Raw genomic sequence first — 20,791 nt, 5'->3', positions numbered from 1 at the left:
CCATTGTCATTATAATCCTCAAATAGCTTTTCTACACCAGGAGCAGAAACGGGAAGCTGGAAAAAAAACCTGAAATGAAAATGCAACTGAAACTTCAAGCTCCAGTTTAAATGTGCATGGCAAACACACCAGTGTGCACATTTTAAAATAAAACAGATGAGCTATTTTAAATGCTTATTGCCAAACTTAAAAGATGGTAACCATTACTATTAAAAAAAAAAAAAAACTTTAGAAAGCAATTTTTTAATTCTTTGTACCTTTAAGTCCTTGGCTCTGATGGTCTGCTCCTCTGACCTTGATCTAATCATGAATATCTATGCTACTTAATTATAATAAAAAATCCTACATTGCACTCTAGATGGTAGATGCACTTTTTTTCCTTCTTCTTCTTCTTTGGTCACCTGCCAGTTCTCAAAATTACAGCAGTGGGAAGAAATGCAAATGAAGACTGTGCTTGACAGCTAAACATAATGGAATGCATGGTCCACATTTGAAAAGTTACCTTAAAATAAAAGGTAGCATATAAAAAATCATTTCTTTAAGGTCACCTATGGCTTTGAATTACAGCTTTGAGGAAGTTCCAATTTAGTCATCAGAGAGGAAGAAGCCAAAATAAGGATGATATACTTTTCTAAAGGGAAGACAGAGTTTTACTTCACCATAGTTGGGTGATTATATAACTTTGAAAAATAAAACAAAACAAAGCAAAACAACTCCAAAATATTCATTTTATAGAGTATTATGTAAAGTAAACCGCTGGTGAACATTTTGTAACTTTACCTGCAATGAATACAATTTTTTCTTGTAACTGGCCAAAGAAAGGTTACCTTATCACATGTTAAAATATATAGCATATGAACTACAGTAGTCTGGCAGTAAACCGAGCTGATTAAATTTGTATTACATGAAGAATTGTAGTTTTTTATTCAGATGAATATATACTTTCCAATAGGAGATTAGGAAGCAAATGGTTGGATGCTGAATAGTTATTTAGAAAATCTGAATGTAAAAATTATGTATAAGCTTCCCTGTTGGCTTAGTAAGTAAAGAATCTGCCTGCAATGCAGGAGACCCAGGTTTGATCCTTGGCTTGGGAAGAAGCCCTGGAGTAGGAAATGGCAACCTGCTCCAGTATTCTTGCCTGGAAAATTCCATGGACATAAGAGCCTGGTAGGCTGCAGTCCATGTGTTGCAAACAGTCAGACTCGACTGAGTGACTAACACATTCACAAAAGCAGAATTACTTGACAGTTACATACTCCAGAATATGCCAAAGTGGTCTTTTGACAAAAGTTTATACTTCCTTTACATTTTCCTCTTTTTTGCCTTTTGGGGCTGAGAGGATCTCTCAGACATCTTTTTGCATAATGAACCCATTCCACAGACTGGCAGGAGGCTGTATACTGCCCAGCTGTGACTGACAGAACACAGAGCTCTGAGAAACAAGGCAGAGACTTCCAGGGTAATGTTTCCCCTGTCTCACTGCCTCAGTACGTAGTGTAAAAAAAACAAGCTCTAGCCTGAGAAAAGTAAGATCTGGGTTCTGGTTCCACATCAGCCATTGCCTGTGACGTCTTGGCAACTCATTAAATTCAATTATGTCTCATCTTCTGCACTCAGTTTAACAATAATAAATGCTGAACATTTACTATATTCCAAGTATGTATACGACACAGGAATTTTCTTTTATAATTAAATGTATTTATTTTTAATTGAGGGCTTCCCTTGTGGTTCACCTGGTAAAGAATCTGCCTGAAGTGCCGGAGACCTGGGTTTGATCCCTGGGTTGGGAAGATCCCTTGGGAAAGGAAAAGGCTACCCACTCCAGTATTCTGGCCTGGAGAGTTCCATAGACTGTATAGTCCATGGGTTCACAGAGTCGGACACGACTGAGTGACTTTCACTGATTTTTAATTGAAGGAAAATTGCTTTACAGTATTGTGTTGGTTTCTGCCAAACTGACACATGAATTTTTAACTGTATTCAGAAATAGATCATTTCAACACAACGTGCTAGGTGGAAAAGTAAAGCTCGGGATGGTGCAAGAGCAGAAACAAAGTCCATGGAGTATAGTCTGTAAAAGGAAACCCTGTGCCCTTCTTGCCCACTTCACTGATATGGGGTGAAAGGAAGTACCAGTGGTGAATGTGCTTAATTTTTAAAAATATAACTTCTTGCATTGCTATTAGTGGTAGTTGTATAGATAAGGGGTATAAGTAGGGGTAACAGTGAAGGTACCACTGAAAGTAAAATATGTTAGAAATTAAGATCAGAGTTTTTTTAAACAAGAGAGATAATATGAAGAGAGTGACTGATAAAAGGAAGAGAACAGAAATTACAGAAATGCAAGTGGTGGTATACAGGAAGGTGGCATCTCAAAGCAGTGGGAAAAATACACTTTTTAATAAGAGGCCGGATAATATGACAGTCATATGGAAAAAGATAAAATTGAGTTCACTCTTAAAACTTATTCTAATACAATTTCCAAATGGGTCACAAATATAAAGGTAAATATATATATATATATATATATATATATATATATATATATATATGCCAAAAGAAATATGAATGAATTCTTTTATAATCTGGGAGTGAGGAAAACTTTTTCACCAAAGTTCAAAATCTAGAAACATAAAGAAGATAGGTAAATTTTATTTCAAACATAAACTATGCAAAAGACAAAGCAAAAAGACAAAAGTCTTGTGCATGGAAGGGCTCTACCAGTGGCTCAAGGGCAAAGAATCCACCTGAAATGCAGGAGGTGTGGGTTCAATCCCTGGGTTGGGACGATCTCCTGGAGAAGGAAATGGCAACTCTAGTATTCTTGCCTGGGAAATCCCATGGACAGAGGAGCCTGGTGGGCTACAGTCCACAGGGTCACAAAGAGTCAGACATGACTTAGCAACTCAACAACAGCAACCTTGTAGTGCTGTTCATCACAGCACTATTTACAGCAGTAGACCATGGAAGCAACCTAGATGTCCATCGACACATGAATGGATGAAGAAACTGTGGTACATATATAAAGTGGACTATTACTCAGCTACAAGAAGATATGAATTTGAGTCAGTTCTAATGCAGTGGATGAACCTGAAGCCTATTATAAAGAGTGAAGTAAGACAGAAATATTATATAGTAATGCATATATATGGAATCTATGGGCTTCCCAGGCGACACTAGTGGTAAAGAACCCACCTTGCCAATTCAGGAGACATAGGAGATGCGGGTTCAGTTCCTGGGTTGGGAGGATCCCCTGGAGGAGGGCATGGCAACCCACTCCAGTATTCTTGCTGGGTGAATCCTGTGGACAGAGAAGACTGGTGGGCTACAGTCCAGTCCACAGGGTCACTAATAGATGACCAAAAACAAATAATAGATCATCTTTGGAAGACACTGAAGTTCACCTCATTAATTTGAAAATCTAAAATTAAAGGGAAAGAATTAGACATTTATCTTTTTTTCCTTACACAAACTACTTCTGTGTAATGAAATAGTTATTGAGAATATATTTCAGCTAATAAAAGAGGAAGAAATATAAAATATCACCAACCTGCAACCCCCAATGGGATCATAGATTTAGACAAAAATTAACAATGGGTATTGACCCTGCAAAAGCAGATAATGAGACAGTGTGAGGTACCTAACATCATCTGTGAAGGAATTTTGCCAAAAATGAAAAATCTGAATCTGATCAAGGATCTATGTCTGTCAGACATTTTAGGGGAAATAAAAAGGGAAAACCTTTTGGATGACATTAAATGGATGAAATCAGCAAAATTCAGATTATGTGAAATGTTCAGATTTCTTAAGGAAAAAAATATAGAAAGGAGAGAAATAGAGATGAAGGGGGAATATATATGGTTTAAGGGACATAGCTGCCATTTGGAATATATGGGCCTTATTTGGATTTCATTTGAATAAATTATAAAACAAAACAAAATAAACAGATTTTAAAAGGGAAACAGATTTTTTAACAGATACTTGATCATCTTAAGAAATTCTCTGTGTGCGTTAATGACATTGTGATTATATTTTTAAAGTATTGAGCATATAAATAGCTTCTTTTTATACACACACATATGAAGCACTGTGATATTTAGTTCTTGCTTCAGAACTACCAATAGGGATGGGGAAAAAGTGAGTAGAAATGAACTGAGAATTGTTGAAGCTGAGAGCTAGATAGAAGGGATCATATATGATTTTTTTCTACTTTTGTTTATGAAGTAAGTGACAGACTCTATAAATTCTGTGAGTTGAAAGTGAAATTATAGGGAACCTAAGAGGAAGAAGATGCATCAAGAAAACCATAAAAACAAACAAACAAAAAAATGTAAAGTGAGATTTACTTACATTTTTCTGGCTGGTAAATCAGGTTATAGTGCATCATATAAAGAGTTATCAGAGCCGTAAGTGTAGACATAAAAGGAATAAGTAAAACCAGGGCCCAGGCCCCTGAGTATTGGATATAAGATATTCCCAGAAAGACCACAGTTGCATTCAGGTTCATGATTCAATAAAACCTGGGAATCAAAAACAAAAATAAAATTGCCATTGAGTAACTTCATATAATAATTGCTAATTCTTTTAATAAACATAAGCTATAAAGTAGTAGCATATGAGGCAAGCTAGATTTTGCAAATATTATTAGCTTTCTTTTTTCAAATTCCATTTTTTAAATTTTTATAAACATTTTCAAGGTTCTTCTCCATCTATAGTTGTTACAAAACAGTGGCTCTATTCCCCATGTTGTACAAATACATCCTTGTAGCCTATCTTACATACAACAGTCTGTATGTCCCACTCCCCCAGCCTCTATATTCCCCCGCCCCATAACCACTAGTTCATTCTCTGCATCTGTGAGTCTGCTTCTCTTTTGTCATATTCACTAGTTTGTTGCATTTTTTAGATTCTATATATAAGTGAAATCATACAGTATTTGTCTTTCTCTATCTGACTTATTTCACTTGACAAAATACCCTCCAATTCCATCCATGTTGCTGCAAATGGCAAAATTTCTTTCTTTTTTATGCCAAGTAGTATTCCATTGTATGTATATACCACATCTCCTTTATTCATTCATCTGTTGATGGACACAGGCTGTTTCTATAACTTGGAAACTGTAAATAATGTTTCTATGAATATTGGGGTGCATGATTCTTTTCAAAATTAGTGGTTTGGTTTTTTGTTTTTTTTTTTCAGATATATCTACCCAGAAGTGGAATTGCTGGGTTATATGGTAGTTCTATTTTTGATTTTTTGAGAAACCTCCATGCTGTTTTCCACAGTGGCTGTACCAATTTACATTCCCACCCATAGTGCACAAGAGTTCCCTTTCTTCCACATCCCTACCAACATTTGTTATTTGTGTTCTGTTTGATGATAGATGTTCTGATGGGTGTGAAGTAATATTAATATCTCATTGTGGTTTTGATTTGCATTTCCTTGATGATTAGATATGTTGAGCATCTTTTCATATGCCTGTTGGCCATCTGCATCTTTGTTTATTAGCTTTCTTATTAAGTACATACTTATTAAGCAGGGTCTGGTTGCTTACTGCTCAAAAGCCAATAAAGAGACAAAGTTGGCAGAAAGGAAAAATTGCTTTGTTTTGGGTGCCAGCAACTAGGGCAGGGGGCTTCCCTGCTGGCTCAGTTGGTAAAGAATCTGCCTGCAGTGCAGGAGACCTGGGTTTGATCCCTGGGTAGGGAAGATTACCTGGAGATGGAAACGGCAACCCACTCCAGTATTCTTGCCTGGGAATTCCCATAGACAGAGGAGTCTGGCAGGCTAAGTCCATGGGGTCACAAAGACCCCGGACACGACAACCAGGGAAGGGGGAGAGCAGACTCCTGTCCAAAGGCTGACTCCCCTCCACTGACAATCAGTGGTCAAGAGCTTTTATTGGCAGAAGAAGAGGGGTACATATAGAAACAGTACAGTGAGTCTGAGAGTCATCTTAAAAAATTGGTCATATGGTGGTCTGACCAATGTCATCTTGTCAAGTTAAGTTTTGAATATGTATGCACCCATGAAATGACCACCCCATTCAAAATCTTGAACATCTACTCTCCATAATTGACCTGGAAAAGTAATCAAATGTCAAGCATGGTCATGCCCAGCAAGCTGACTGACTATAATCTACTAATAGTGATTTATGTACCACCATGCAGGGGAGGTACAAAGTTAGAATTTTCTAGGACAATGGGATAGAGTCCCTTGGCTCTACCTCAGGTCATCTTTAATGCTTCTTCAAGCCGGACACTTGAACTGTGGCTGGTAATAACAAAGAGAAGCTGGAGCTGCAAGCAATGTTATAGTCCTTTTAATTTTTAAGAAACCCTGTTTCAAATGCTAAGTATTGCAGAGAAATCCATGAGGACTCCCTGAGACTCTTCAGTACACCACTGGGGAATGTAAACGGAATTACTTTAAAGAGGGTCAAGGAAAATTACAATTCTTCCAAGACTTACATCTTGTGAAATATAGTTATAAACCAAAGAATTATAGTGCTGAATATCTCTGTATAGGAAGAGATTTCACATAAAGTACTAAGTGTATTTTAACAAATGTCACCCGACCTATTTGATTGTGTAATTTTCTAAAAGAATTGCCCAGTACAATCACGTTTTATATATGTCTTTGTTGATCCATGGACAGGACAAGCCATAGATAATTAAGGGTAAAATTATATATGTATCAACTGTAAAAAAAATAAAAGAAATAAAAATCCACAGTCTTCAAACTCACCATTAAGACTCCTTTCATCTCATAGCTCACTAGCAAATTGAATATATAAAGCACCTCTCACACAGAAAGTCAGAGAGCAAAGCACTAAAGCAAAATAAATACTAGTGATTAAGGAAAATTGAAAGCAGCAGTAAAAATATGTTTCTTTAGTCTACTTTTAAACACAGACTGGGAACTGCAAATAATTGGGAGTATATATAAATGGTAATTTTTTTTTTGGTCTTCATGATTCCACAGTGTTGAATACAAATAAAGGGGAAAAACCTTATCGCTGCAAAATTTAGCAAACCTTTTCGGATTAATAATTTTTAAAATTAGCCATAATTTATTTAGTAATAATTTTAATTTTTTTAATTTATTTTATTTTATTTTTAAACTTTACATAATTGTATTAGTTTTGCCAAATATCAAAATGAATCCATCACAGGTATACATGTGCTCCCCATCCTGAACCCTCCTTCCTCCTCCCTCCCCATACCATCCCTCTGGGTCGTCCCAGTGCAATAGCCCCAAGCATCCAGTATCATGCATTGAACCTGGACTGGCATCTCGTTTCATACATGATATTTCACATGTTTCAATGCCATTCTCCCAAATCTTCCCACCCTCTCCCTCTCCCACAGAGTCCATAAGACTGTTCCATACATCAGTGTCTCTTTTGCTGTCTCATACACAGGGTTATTGTTATCATCTTTCTAAATTCCATATATATGCGTTAGTATACCGTATTGGTGTTTTTCCTTCTGGCTTACTTCACTCTGTATAATAGGCTCCAGTTTCATCCACCTCATTAGAATGGATTCAAATGAATTCTTTTTAATGGCTGAGTAATACTCCATTGTGTATATGTACCACAGCTTTCTTATCCATTCATCTGCTGATGGACATCTAGGTTGCTTCCATGTCCTGGCTATTATAAACAGTGCTGCGATGAACACTGGGGTACACGTGTCTCTTTCCCTTCTGGTTTCCTCAGTGTGTATTCCCAGCAGTGGGATTGCTGGGTCATAAGGCAGTTCTATTTCCAGTTTTTTAAGGAATCTCCACACTGTTCTCCATAGTGGCTGTACTAGTTTGCATTCCCACCAACAGTGTAAGAGGGTTCCCTTTTCTCCACACCCTCTCCAACATTTATTATTTGTAGACTTTTGGATCGAAGCCATTCTGACTGGTGTGAAATGGTACCTCATAGTGGTCTTGATTTGCATTTCTCTGATAATGAGTGATGTTGAGCATCTTTTCATGTGTTTGTTAGCCATCTAACCTCGAATAACCAAAGCGATCTTGAGAAAGAAGAATGGAACTGGAGGAATCAACCTACCTGACTTCAGGCTCTACTACAAAGCCACAGTTATCAAGACAGCATGGTATTGGCACAAAGACAGAAATATAGATCTATAGAAAGCCCAGAGATAAATCCACGCACATATGGACACCTTATCTTTGACAAAGGAGGCAAGAATATACAATGGATTAAAGACAATCTCTTTAACAAGTGGTGCTGGGAAAACTGGTCAACCACTTGTAAAAGAATGAAACTAGAACACTTTCTAACACCATACACAAAAATAAACTCAAAATGGATTAAAGATCTAAACATAAGACCAGAAACTATAAAACTCCTAGAGGAGAACATAGGCAAAACACTCTCTGACATACATCACAGCAGGATCCTCTATGACCCACCTCCCAGAATATCGGAAATAAAAGCAAAAATAAACAAATGGGACCTAATTAACCTTAAAAGCTTCTGCACATCAAAGGAAACTATCAGCAAGGTGAAAAGACAGCCTTCAGAATGGGAGAAAATAATAGCAAATGAAGCAACTGACAAACAACTAATCTCAAAAATATACAAGCAACTCCTACAGCTCAACTCCAGAAAAATAAATGACCCAATCAAAAAATGGGCCAAAGAACTAAATAGACATTTCTCCAAAGAAGACATACAGATGGCTAACAAACATATTTAGTAATAATTTTTAAAGTCACTCAAATGTTTTGTCATTTTTTAGACTGACCAATTTTGACATGCTTCAGACTTATTTTAAGTGATTATAAGAGAAACAGTTTGAAATGGGCTTTCCATCCTACTTGAGAACATAATGAAAGAGGGGAGGAAAACTTCCAGGTCTCCCAAGTCTTAGTGGATAATTTTAAGAGTTCAGAGAGAATATGTTATTCTTCATGGAATGATACTGAGATAATTCACCAGGATTATGGTGGCTCTTCACCTGGAATTGTGGCTCTTCAATGGGTTAAAATTGAACTGTTTAGAAGAGTCAATGTAACAGTGGGGCACTGATTTCATAGTGGATGCTGTTGTCAATCGGAGAAAGCGATGGCACCCCATGCCAGTACTCTTGCCTGGCAAAGCCCATGGGCGGAGGAGCCTGGTGGGCTGCAGTCCATGGGGTCGCGAAGAGTTGGACATGACTGAGCGACTTCCCTTTCACTTTTCACTTTCATGCATTGGAGAAGGAAATGGCAACCCACTCCAGTGTTCTTGTCTGGAGAATCCCAGGGACGGTGCAGCCTGGTGGGCTGCCGTCTATGGGGTCACACAGAGTTGGACACGACTGAAGTGACTTAGCAGCAGCAGCAGCTGTTGTCAGCCACTGCTTCTTTTAGCATGACCACTGGCCCACTGAAATACTTCAAAGAATAACCTAGCTGACATGAACTTGGAGAAAGAGAGACCAGAGGAAGTTTTGCAGTTTCTACTTAAAATTATTGGAGTATAGTTGATTAACAATGTTTGTGTTGGTTTCAAGTATACAGCATAGTGAATCAGTTAAATAGTACATATATTCATTCTTTTTCAGATTCTTTTCCCACATTGGGTTATTACAGAATACTGAGTAGAGTTCCCCATGCTGTACAATAGGTCCTTGTTAATTATCTATTATATAAATATAGTTCTGTGGGCTTCCCAGGTAGCTCAGTGTTAAAGAACCCACCTGCCAATGCAGGATCCAGATTCGAGCCTTGGGTCAGGGAGATCCCCTGGAGAAGGAAATGGCAACCCACTCCAGTATTCTTGCTTGGGAAATCCCATGAACAGAGGAGCCTGGAGGGCTACAGTCCATGGGATTGCAGAAGAATAGGACACGACTGAACAATTAAACAACAGTAATATAGTAGTATCTGTGTGTTCATCCCAAGCTCCTAATTTATCCCTCTCTGCTAAGTTTCTTCTCTTTAACCATAAGTTTGTTTCCAAAATTAGTGAGTCTGTTTTTGTTTTGTAAATAAATTCATTTATATAATTTTTTCCTACTTTTCATCTATAAGTATTTTTCAACAATGCTATTAAAGAAAAGACAGCTTAATAAAAGAAGATCATTAATTTTGGTGGACAGGCAGCAAAATTTAAATAAAAGGTTTATTTTTAATTAAGAAACTCAGGGGACTGCTTCATTCTCTTTCTTTGCTCTCCCTGCCTCTCACTCTTCTAACTTGCTCTCATTCCCTTTCTGTCTTTATTTCCCTTTCTTCTGTCAACATCCCAATTTTAACAGTTGTTAATGCTGTTGAAGAGAAAACCAGGCCCAAAATAATGTCACTTGGGCTAAAGTCCATGATACCAAACCTAGACTTAGATACATGACTTACTTGAAGTTTTGAGCCTCCCCAGAAATGTAATCAACCAGTCTGGAATGTTCTGGTCAGCATCAATGAAGTCATCTGTCTTGTGAACCTCTCCATCCCTCAGGAGAAAAAGCAGCAATCTATGTGGTGCAACCGTTGCCATTCCCTTCCCAATACCCACTCCCAAAAGAAGATATCCTGACCCAAAAATAATGCTTTCTTTTCTTTTTCTAATAGCTCCCATGCCCTATCCTTCTTCCTACAAAAGGCTTCCATTTCGTACAACCCCTCAAAGCACCATTCTGGTTGTTAGAAGAGATGCTCCCCAATTCATGAATGACCTGATAAAGCCCACTGGGTCTTCAAATTTACTCTGTTGCTTTTTTTAAAAAAAGGTGTATCATTTTCTCATTTTCTGAGTTTAAGATCTTTGAACCACTGCATGTTTATTGATGATAGTAAGTCACTATTGACGCACCTACAGGTTAAGAGCCACCACACAGGCCTTAAGAAAAAGCGGGAGGCTGCAGGATCAGTAAGAAATGTAAGAAATTTCTTTTTTTTTTTTTTTCCTTTTTCTCAATATTTTTTAGTTTATCATTGTATGTCAGAGAGAAATTCTGAGTGTTTTCTGAATGCTGACAATTTTGGCAAAGATAACAGAGGAGGTGCCTGTTGTTACTACGTTGAGTGGGCACATTTGTTAAACTTGGCTGGAGCCCAGGCAAATAGAATTTTGGAAGGTCTAGTGGTTTTTTAATAGTTTAATAGTTTACAAGCTATTCCTCAGTATTCAACTTAGAAGATATTCTGAGTGCAAGCATACCTTGAAGATATCAATACTATGGGTCTGGTTTCAGACCACCAAGATATAACAGGGGGCATGAAGTTGCAAAAACTTTTTGGTTTTCCAGTGTATATAAAAGTTATAATGCATTGAATGTGCTATAGCATTATGCCTAAAAAAATAATATGCTTACCTTAATTTAAAAATATTTTATTGCTAAATAATACTAACCATCATCTGAGCCTTGAGTGCATGGTGGTAGTAACATCAAGGTTCACTGATCACAGATCACCATAATAAATAAAATAATAATAATGAAGTTTACATACTGTGAGAATTATCAGATGCTTCAGAGACACAAAGTCAGCAAAGGCTGTTGGAAAAAACGGCACCAATAGACTTGCTACACACAAGGCTGTCATTAACTTGCAATTTGTAAATTTTATGAAATTTACAATTCATAAAAATTTATAAATTTATGAACTTAAAAATTCTATTCCCTGTGAAGCACAATAAAGCAAAGCAATAAAAAGAGTTATGTCCATGTTAGTGAGTACTAATAAGAAATGAGTTCTAATAAGACTATGCCAAGACCTGTTTTGATTTTGTTAGCTGAAATGTATCTTGTAAATTATGATTTTACCATTGCAGAATTGTGTAATTTCATATTTTGTTTTTCTCCTAAAGGATTAGGTAGGATTTCTCAATCAGGTAGATTTCTGGAGTGGTAAAGAAAAACTGTTATGAATCATCAAAATTTTCTGAAGCATCTTTGTACAAAATAAGTGCTTCCATTAGTGTTTAGCTCTATTTCTTTTCAAAAATCCAGACCATGTGTGGAATTCTCTTTTCTTAAGTCTCTCGAACTGTTTTCAAAATTCTGAAGCACTTGGTAAAAATGCACATTCCCCAGCTATGCTCCCAGGAAATTCTGATCTGAGAAGTTGGAGGTAGGGACATGGGCAATGTTTTTTGTTTGTTTGTTTTGTTTTTTAATTAATTTTTATTGGCATATCATTACTTTACAATGTTGTGTTAATTACTACTGTACTGCAAAATGAATCAACCATACACATACATATACCCTCTCCCTTTTGAATTTCCTTTCCATTCAAGTCATCACACTGCATTAAGTAGAGTTATGGGGAACATTTTTTAATAAAATCCTCAAATGATTCTTAAAATCAGGCAACACTGCTTGAGAGCAGTGGTTCTCAAACCTGACTACTTAGGCAGCTTTAAAAAAAAGCCTCTGGTTCCCACCTCAAATTAACATGATCAGAATTTCTGGTGGCAGGGTCCAGGCATCAGTATTTTTAAGCTTTCCTGGACATCTAGGTTTGAGAATCACTTCTTTCGGACAATACTCTAATACTCCCTGGTGGCTTAGCTGGTAAAGAATCCACCTGAAATGCAGGAGACCCAGGTTTGATCCCTGGGTTGGGAAGATGCCCTGGAGAAGGGAATGGCAACCCATTCCAGTATTCTTGCCTGGAGAATCCCATGGACAGAAGAGTCTGGTGGGCTACAGTCCATGGGGTTACAAAGAGTCAGACACAACTAAGTGACTAACTTTCACTTTCTCTCAGACAATACTTTAGTAAAATATTACAACAGGTTTGAAAAAAAAAGGCTGTGGGATAATGATTTTTTACCTCTAGTATTTTCCTAAGATAAAAATATTAAATTTGAGCAAGTATTTTAAATCAGAACAGTTTAGTAGGAGACATATATTATGTAGAGTCAAACTGAGTACCAGATAATCAAAATTTCAGGGATGGAATAATTCAGTCTCTAGACTTTTACAAGAAATTTACCAATATCCTATTTGAGCCTTTACAGCATGTAGAATTCACTCTGGCAACTGGTTCACAACAGGCTATGATATGCAGACGGGATGCAAATTATCACGTGAAGTAAGCAAAGATATGAGTGAGTGTTAGTCGCTCAGTCATGTCTGACTCTTTTCGATCTCATAAACTGTAGCCCACCAGGCTTCTCTGTCCATGGAATTCTCCAGGCAAGAATACTGGAGTGGGCTGCTATTCCCTTCTCCAGGGGATCTTCCCAACCCAGAGATAGAACCTAGGTCTCTTGCATTGTGGACAGATTCTGTACCATCTGAGCCACCAGGGAAACCCAAAGTAGAGATGTGAGGGAGCAAGATTTAAGTTTAACTGTGGTAGGATTTAAAATTACGGTCATGAACAGACTTAATTATTCACCATTCAGTTTGCTTCCGGAAAAGATTCTGCACAGGTGTATTTACTCATATGATCTCCAGTATGGTAACTCTTAATTGTACACCTCAGCGTTTGGAAAATACTGAAAGAGCCAGGTTCAGTTCTGGGTGATGGCACGAGCAGAAGTTGGCAGATTACTGTGCCTCTTGATTTCAGGGAGCTTAGCTTTATTCTTTCAATGAGGTACATATTTGAGGATAATCCAGTACCAGATGGTGATGTTGGCTGGGAGAGGTTTTCTCACCTACATTTGGCAGCTCCACTCGGAAGTGGTGCTTTCAGTGCCTGAGACTTCCAGTCTACACTATTTCACATGATCGTTAGGTGGTAGAGATGCAATGACACATCTCATTAAGGGTCCCGTAACTATGAACATCTGACATCTGTGCTGAAACCGGAACTGGATGCAACCTTCAAGTGGTTATGGATTCAAGTGGTATGTTGCTTTTTCAAAAGCCACTACTGAAATTCATTATATTAACTAGGCTTGTCATTTCTAGGGGCATTTTTGACTTGAAGAAATAGACGATAAATCAAGGAGCGGCTCATTTTAAAGATGACCTTCTCCTAAATGGCCTTCCTCTTTCCCAGAAGTTGGACAATGACTTTAGCTGATGACTTACTCGTCATTGAATAACATTGGTCATAGCTACCCTGATTTGAAAACCTATAATGTGCCCTGGTACTTTGCATAAAAACTCCACAACAGCCCTCCAAAGCATCCACATTCTGTGGCTGAGGGACCCGGGGCTTTGAGAGGTGAAGAAACTTGCTGAAAACCTAAGACACCTAAGTGACACAGCCGGGTTCCTGCCAGCTGCCTGGCTGCCCAGCAGGGGTTCTATCCATCTTGCCACCAACCCCTGCAGTATGTACAAGAATAGAATGAACATTCATTTCTATAAACTGCAACAAGCAGCTGTTCATAAAAGTTTTTCCATAGTTTAGTATTTGAACTGAGAAAGAAAAAACAACCATCTTCAGCCTTCAAGGAGCTTATTATTTCTACAGTCTTTCATCATGTTAAAGAATAACATTCTGATTCTTTATATCCCTTTCACAGAACCCTTAATTTAAAAAAAATGTTGCATTATGCCTTTATTGGAGATTTTAATGAAATCAGAAAATAATAAGTAACCCAATCTAAAGGTGTTCATCTTAAATGTGGCCTGGCTCCAGAAATTCATTTTCACCCTATTCCTCATCCCCCTTTCCAATGTCCTAAAGCACAAACCCATTGGGTGTCCCCTCCGTTTCCCCGAGGAAATATTTCATTCATATAATGTCTCCTTTGTAATCAACGCTGAGAAATGTCACTTTGATTAAACACAATTCTGAATGACTAAGACCACAGTACAATAAATTCTCCAGAGCTATCTTTCAGAACAACTGATTGCTCTCTAGTCTTAATCCTCCAGAGTCTTATTTAATCAAAATGATGTTGCTAATTAAGGATTAAAACCTCCGAATAGAATAAAAAAGAAAGATTTTTCTTTCTCCTTTGGGCAGGTCAAGGAGGCAGAATTTGCTGTAAGAAGTAGAGTTCCTTCCACCTTTGGTAAAATAGCATTATTCTCTTTCGTCTGGACTTAATCCAAAATAGGCCTGAGTGCTTTGTAATATTAATATAATATGGCAGGAGGGTGGAGAAAAGAAAAGGAAGGAAGAAAGAAAGACAGAAAGAAAAAAGGAAATGTCTCAGATAGCTACATGTAATAATACCTAAATAATATTTATTATAATTTTTTCATTTAATGCTTTAAATATGAGTTCTCTTTAGACATTTTGTCTGATCCTATTTCTGCTTTGCTTTTATCTATTGCTAACACTGGTGGAAAACGCAATATTTTAGAAAAATTTTGCTAACTCATTTCACAGAGAAGAGGAAGAAAGACAACATATCTCAGATATATCTGATATCCATTAATGAATGACAATAACAACAAAGTTCTCTACTAAGTTTCTTAAGATCTCTACTAAGTTTCTTAAGATCAAAATTTCAATTTTTTTCTTGAATTTGCATTTGATAATTAAAATTGGTTCTTTAGAAACACATAACACTGTAAAAGAACTCACTGGGAGAGAAAGACTCATAGAAATGTGGTTTGATTTCTATGGACTAGAAATTCTGTCAGGTGCTGGGGGTGGAGTGAATGTGAAATAGAGATGTTGGTTGATGCTTTAATGGATATTTAAGAAGTAAAATTCTTCTTCCATCCTTCTCATCTTCTTGCTGAATTTATAATCCCTGCCGAATTAGTCTATTACAATGTAGACATAACTAAGAAAAACAAGTTATTGATTACTGCTATGTGCCATGTTCTCTACCAGCAATATACATATTATTACTTCTAAGAAAATCCAAGAAGAGGTATTATGATAACCCTTCAGAAATGGTTAAACTCATAAAGAATAAATGACATTACTAAGATCAGGCAATTGTGTAGAGCTGAGATTTCCACCAAGGCCTGTTTGACTCCCAAACCATCTTCTATTCAATACGACACACCATCTCACACTTGTTTATGTGGAGGACAAATTCATCAATGTGTTTCAAGAAGGTGCCATTAAGCTGTATTGGTCTATACCTGACTCGTAGGCTCCTGGGACTACTGGCTTAATCACTGTCACAGGTATTATCTCACTGTCACCCAGCCCAATCAATGGCAAAGGCTGAATGACTGCCATCAAAATGGACCCAGAGAGCAAACAATGAGAAATGCACAAAGGGAAAAGGATGTTATAAGCCTGTTTTCTCTCCTAGCTAGCTCTACTTCCCAGTTAAAAAGGGATGTTTGTTTCTGGGATCCACACTCCTGAAGGCTGTAAGCACCCAATGGACAGACTACAGCTCTGATTCCTCCTGTGCCGAGGCAGACGGCCAACAGTGCTACGTGAAACAGCCTTGTCTGCTCTTTTTTGGGTACGTTGTTAATCAGATGGTGAGTGCCCATGTAGAAATCCTCCAAGGGAAAGGCAGCCACAGATAATAAAGCAGTGCCCGTAGATGGAGAAAAAGAGAAATAAATATGCATAGACCACTGACTCACCAAAGCACACCAGAAATAAAGTTTTTCTTCTGAATGTAGCCTCGTCTTGTGATAGTCTTATTAAAATATTAATCATGGCAATTCTGGAGGCAATATAATTTTCCTAAAAGTAAATATTTCCCTCAATATGTGTTTTTAATGAATCCAGAGTCCTAGTTTATTTTTCCCTCAAACTCAAACCACCTCTCAGAATATATAAACAAATCATGTCCATTTGGGAGGAACTTTTTATTTTGTATTGGAGTATAACCGATTAACAATGTTCTGATAGTTTTAGGTGAATAGCAAAGGGACTCAGCCATACATATACACACACTGCTATGTTTAAAACAGATAATCAACAAGGACCTATTGTACGGCACATGCAACTCTGCTCAGTGTTATGTGGTAGCCCGTATGGGAGAAGGGTTTGGGGGAGAACAAATCAAGTCCATTTAAACAAAATTAAAACAATTCAGAAACACCTGATGTGAGATAATAAAGATGTCTGCACTCCCACCCCTCAGAGAAAACCATCTTTCACAACGGTTATTTGTTCTTAATCAATAGAGACAGAAAACGCTATGATCTTAAGCAACTCAGAAGCCTGTTAAAGAAAACTTTTGGTTTTTTTTTTTAACGTGAATTGCTTATATTTTTCTTTTTTAAATTTTTTGTTGGAGTATAGTTACTTTACAATATTGTGTTAGTTTCCACTGTATAGCAAAGTGAATCAGCTCTACGTCTACACATACATATACATATATCCCCTGTTTTTTTTAATTTCCTGATGTCCATCAACAGAGGAACGGATAAAGAACATGTGGTACACAATATACAATGGAGTATTACTCAGCCATAAAAAGGAATGAAGTTGGGTCATTTGTAGAGGCACATATGAACCTAGAGACTATCATACAGGGTGAAGTAAGTCAGAAAGAGAGAAACAAATACCGTATATCAATACATACATGTGGAATCTAGAAAAATGATATAGATGATCTTATCTGCAAAGGTGATTGGCACTGATGTATATGTACACTGCTATGTAGTCTGTTACCAAGTAAAAAAGAGTAAATCATGCTTAAATGCCTCCTCATCAGAAAATATTCCCTGATACAGAAGAGCAGGCTTGTCACTATCTAGTCTGTCCTGTCCACTCCCCCAGCTTTATTTTTCATCATTGTGCATTACCACCCAACAAAATAGCTATTTCTTGATTTTCTCGTGTCCCATTTGAGAAAGTTAGCTTCATAAGAAAAGAGACTGCCTTCTTCTCTATTACATTCCAGAATCTGGAACAATGCCTAGTAGTCAATGAGAAACATTTGTGGAATGGTGAATGAGTATTTGCCATGCAGTGACTTAGTTTATGTTTCACAGAACTGAAGCAGTTTACAAGTTTGAATCACACTCTGATCGATTTAGTGAATGGTACTTGGCCATCTGATATAAATGTACATAGGCTGAGTATCTGCTACCCATCACTTCCTCATCATCTTTCTTCTCACCCAAAACTGCATTTCTGCTGCATTGGTTGGTTTTGATGAACTACCTTCCTAAGTTTCTCAGCTCAACTTGGAGTTAATTTCTGTCCTTCCCTCATATTTGTGCTCTTATTTAGTCGATGAGGTTTTTTGTTGTTGTTGTTTTATGCTCTTTCCTGAATTGATACTTCTCCATCAACTAGACCAGCATCCAGAGATTTTCTGTTTTCTCTAACCTCTCACTGTGATTGTTTATTGGAAGATTTCCCAAACGTGTTCATCTCATCTTCAGTAACTCCTTTGTGTCTAGAAGACCATGTTGAACTTCACAGTCTAAATTTCTAAACTGTTCATCAACTTGGTCTCTATACCTTATCAAACAAACTTGATATTTTACCAATATTGCTTGCAATCACTTTGCTCCCCAAATTTTAAGGATATATTTCTTTTTTTGTTATGTAAAGTAGCACAGGATAGTGTTAAATTCACTCATTTTTTTAGCAGGTAACCATAGCTCATAACATGGAAATCATGTATCAAATGCAATCTTAATTACTATATGACTAATTAAAAGATCACTTTTTTCATGAAAATGTTTCTCAGTTATTCTACATGAACTTCAAAACACCTTTTTAGCACATTTCATTTTAATTGTGAAGCAAATAAACATCACATTTCACATAGAATTTGTCACAAATTTGGGCTTGTGATAGGAAGGGGGAAAAGGAGGGCATTCTACAGAAGACAGACATTTGAAGAGATAATTAATATAAAATATAATCAATGCAATGATAAAGGTATCAAAGCAACTTCTAACACACAGAGACACACATACATACATACACACTTACTAGTATCCCTCAAATTATACAGAGAATAAAATAAATTGAAACAACATTCTAGGCTCATTTATTACACTTTATGCTAAAAACAAGGTGGGAATAATGTAAATCAAACATTCTAATAAAAATCCACTAAAATAAGTTGTAAAACAATCCAGTCAGAAGTGGACACTCACCTAGAAAATGCAGAAATAAGCAAATATGGACCAGCTTGTTTCTTCCTAGGCAGACATCAGCAAGCCAACCTGCAAACACCCGGGTAAGGATTGACGCTCCAATAAGACACAAGTTCAAAATGGCGGCCTGGTAATTGCCATAACCAAGCTTGACAGTACAGAAGGGAATCATATTGCAGACGACTTCAAAGAAAGTGAACCTCTCACACAGCTCTATTAGAAGTAAACAGATTCCAACCTGAATTTTTTTCACAGAGTATGAGGAAAACAAATAACCAATATGTCTTATGGTTTTCTCCTTCTCAATGCTGGGATTTAAAGGCACCCTCTCATCGGTGTTTTTAAAGCCTGTAACAGACATGACTACCCTCCTTGAATACTACTTAAGTTAGTGGTTTGAACTTGGTGATTTTTGCCCCCATCCCTCTTATGAAAAAATAAATAAGATCTTTGCTTTGAATTTCACAACTCCATGCTAAATTTCATAAGGCTTTTTTTGCACCTTAATGTTCATTTTGATGATCCAAGAGAACCTGAGAAGAGACATGAGTATTTAAACCATGGTAGCTCAGTGTGGCCAAATCCGATTTGTTTGTCTAATTACTTAGAGGCTAAATTAGGCTTTTCCTCTAAAATTTATACTGAATTACATGAATCCAGTTTCATACATGTGGAAACTCATCTGCCTCACACTGATAAAGGTTTAAATACGGAGGCAGAAGAAGCAGTTTTTCAGGAGAATTTGAGCACTAGATCAAGAAATAATTTGAGCCTAATAATTTCTGATACTTTAATTAAAACAAGCCAGAACAGTACCTAGAGATAAAGCGCGAAAGGAAATCTGTTTGGAGGGGGCAGGATACCTTATCATTATTACATTTCTTGTTATTTTTGGTTGGAATTCTGATAAGAAAGCTAATTAGGTAACAAAAGTGCTAGTACATTTAGGTAACAAGCAGAGTTTGCAAGAAAGTAATTTAAGTGCACTAATGAAAGGAGAAATTTTTAAACAAAAACCGTGTTCCTTTAAGTTGACCCCATGCTTGTAGAACAGCCTCTCAGAGGAAATCAGAATGAAAAGGCGCTATTTGATTCATTATTAGTCAGCAAGAGGGGTACAGCAGCTATCCTACACATGCTTTGGGGAATATCGACTCTGGTATCACCCTGACCCTCCAGCTGGGTGAATGGATGTTAACATTCTATTTTGGAAAGCAGGAGAGCACAAATTAAGCTAAAAAAGCAGCAGTGAAAAGATAACATTTTAACAGTTAGGAGTTTAGCAGAAGGACATAGGAAGACAAGGGAGTAGAATTATTGGGTCAAAGTCATAATAATTCAAAACATAGGGGGTGAGTACAGAAATGTTATTTTCATATTGGAGTCGAAAGCTGAAGACTGACAAAGACTTCTGACTGTGATTCTTTGACCTGAGAGATTGGGTGCAAAACTCTTTGTGTCGGCCTCCTCTAAGGGTCTGATTGGGATGGTGGCTATCTTCACCAGCTCAGCACTGCTTCTCCCCCTTTGGTTAACAATGCCTTGTTTTTCCTTTGTGTGGAGTAATCATGCAATTTCTTATCCAAACTTACACATATTTGTGAGCGAAAGTGATGCTATTTATAGTTATTCCTGAAAAACAGGTACACCCTGGGATTGTGTAGGGCAAACCCCAAAGTGTGGTCCTCCTTACCTTTGAGGAATGACTTCCTTCTATTCCACGAGATCCTGGTGGGGCTTTCTTCTTGCCAAGGGAGATCAGCATAGGTCTAAGATGGCTGTTTCGCTGTTTCTCCACAAGGAATTTTAGTCATAAGTGGACTGATAAGATTAGACCTGGTGGAAGCCGAGTCTGATGGTACTACCCAATAGGGATTGTCCATGTG

General features: G+C 37.2%; 1 protein-coding gene across 1 annotated transcript in view; it reads right to left on the bottom strand.

Annotated features, from left to right (window-relative positions):
• The window catches only part of SLC15A5 (solute carrier family 15 member 5), a 97,014-nt gene extending 77,748 nt beyond the window's left edge, over window positions 1-19,266 (bottom strand). Inside the window, 3 exon segments of the mRNA XM_003586109.1 lie at window positions 4,354-4,523; window positions 16,141-16,374; window positions 18,908-19,266. Coding sequence (XP_003586157.1) covers window positions 4,354-4,523; window positions 16,141-16,374; window positions 18,908-19,266 — 763 coding nt within the window.
• Window positions 19,267-20,791: the final 1,525 nt, after the last annotated feature.

The sequence above is a fragment of the Bos taurus genome, chromosome 5 (genome assembly GCF_002263795.3).
Source record: "Bos taurus isolate L1 Dominette 01449 registration number 42190680 breed Hereford chromosome 5, ARS-UCD2.0, whole genome shotgun sequence".
Lineage (NCBI taxonomy): Eukaryota > Metazoa > Chordata > Mammalia > Artiodactyla > Bovidae > Bos > Bos taurus.
Note: the sequence above shows the minus strand (reverse complement) of the source record. Positions and strands in the feature narration are given on the sequence as shown.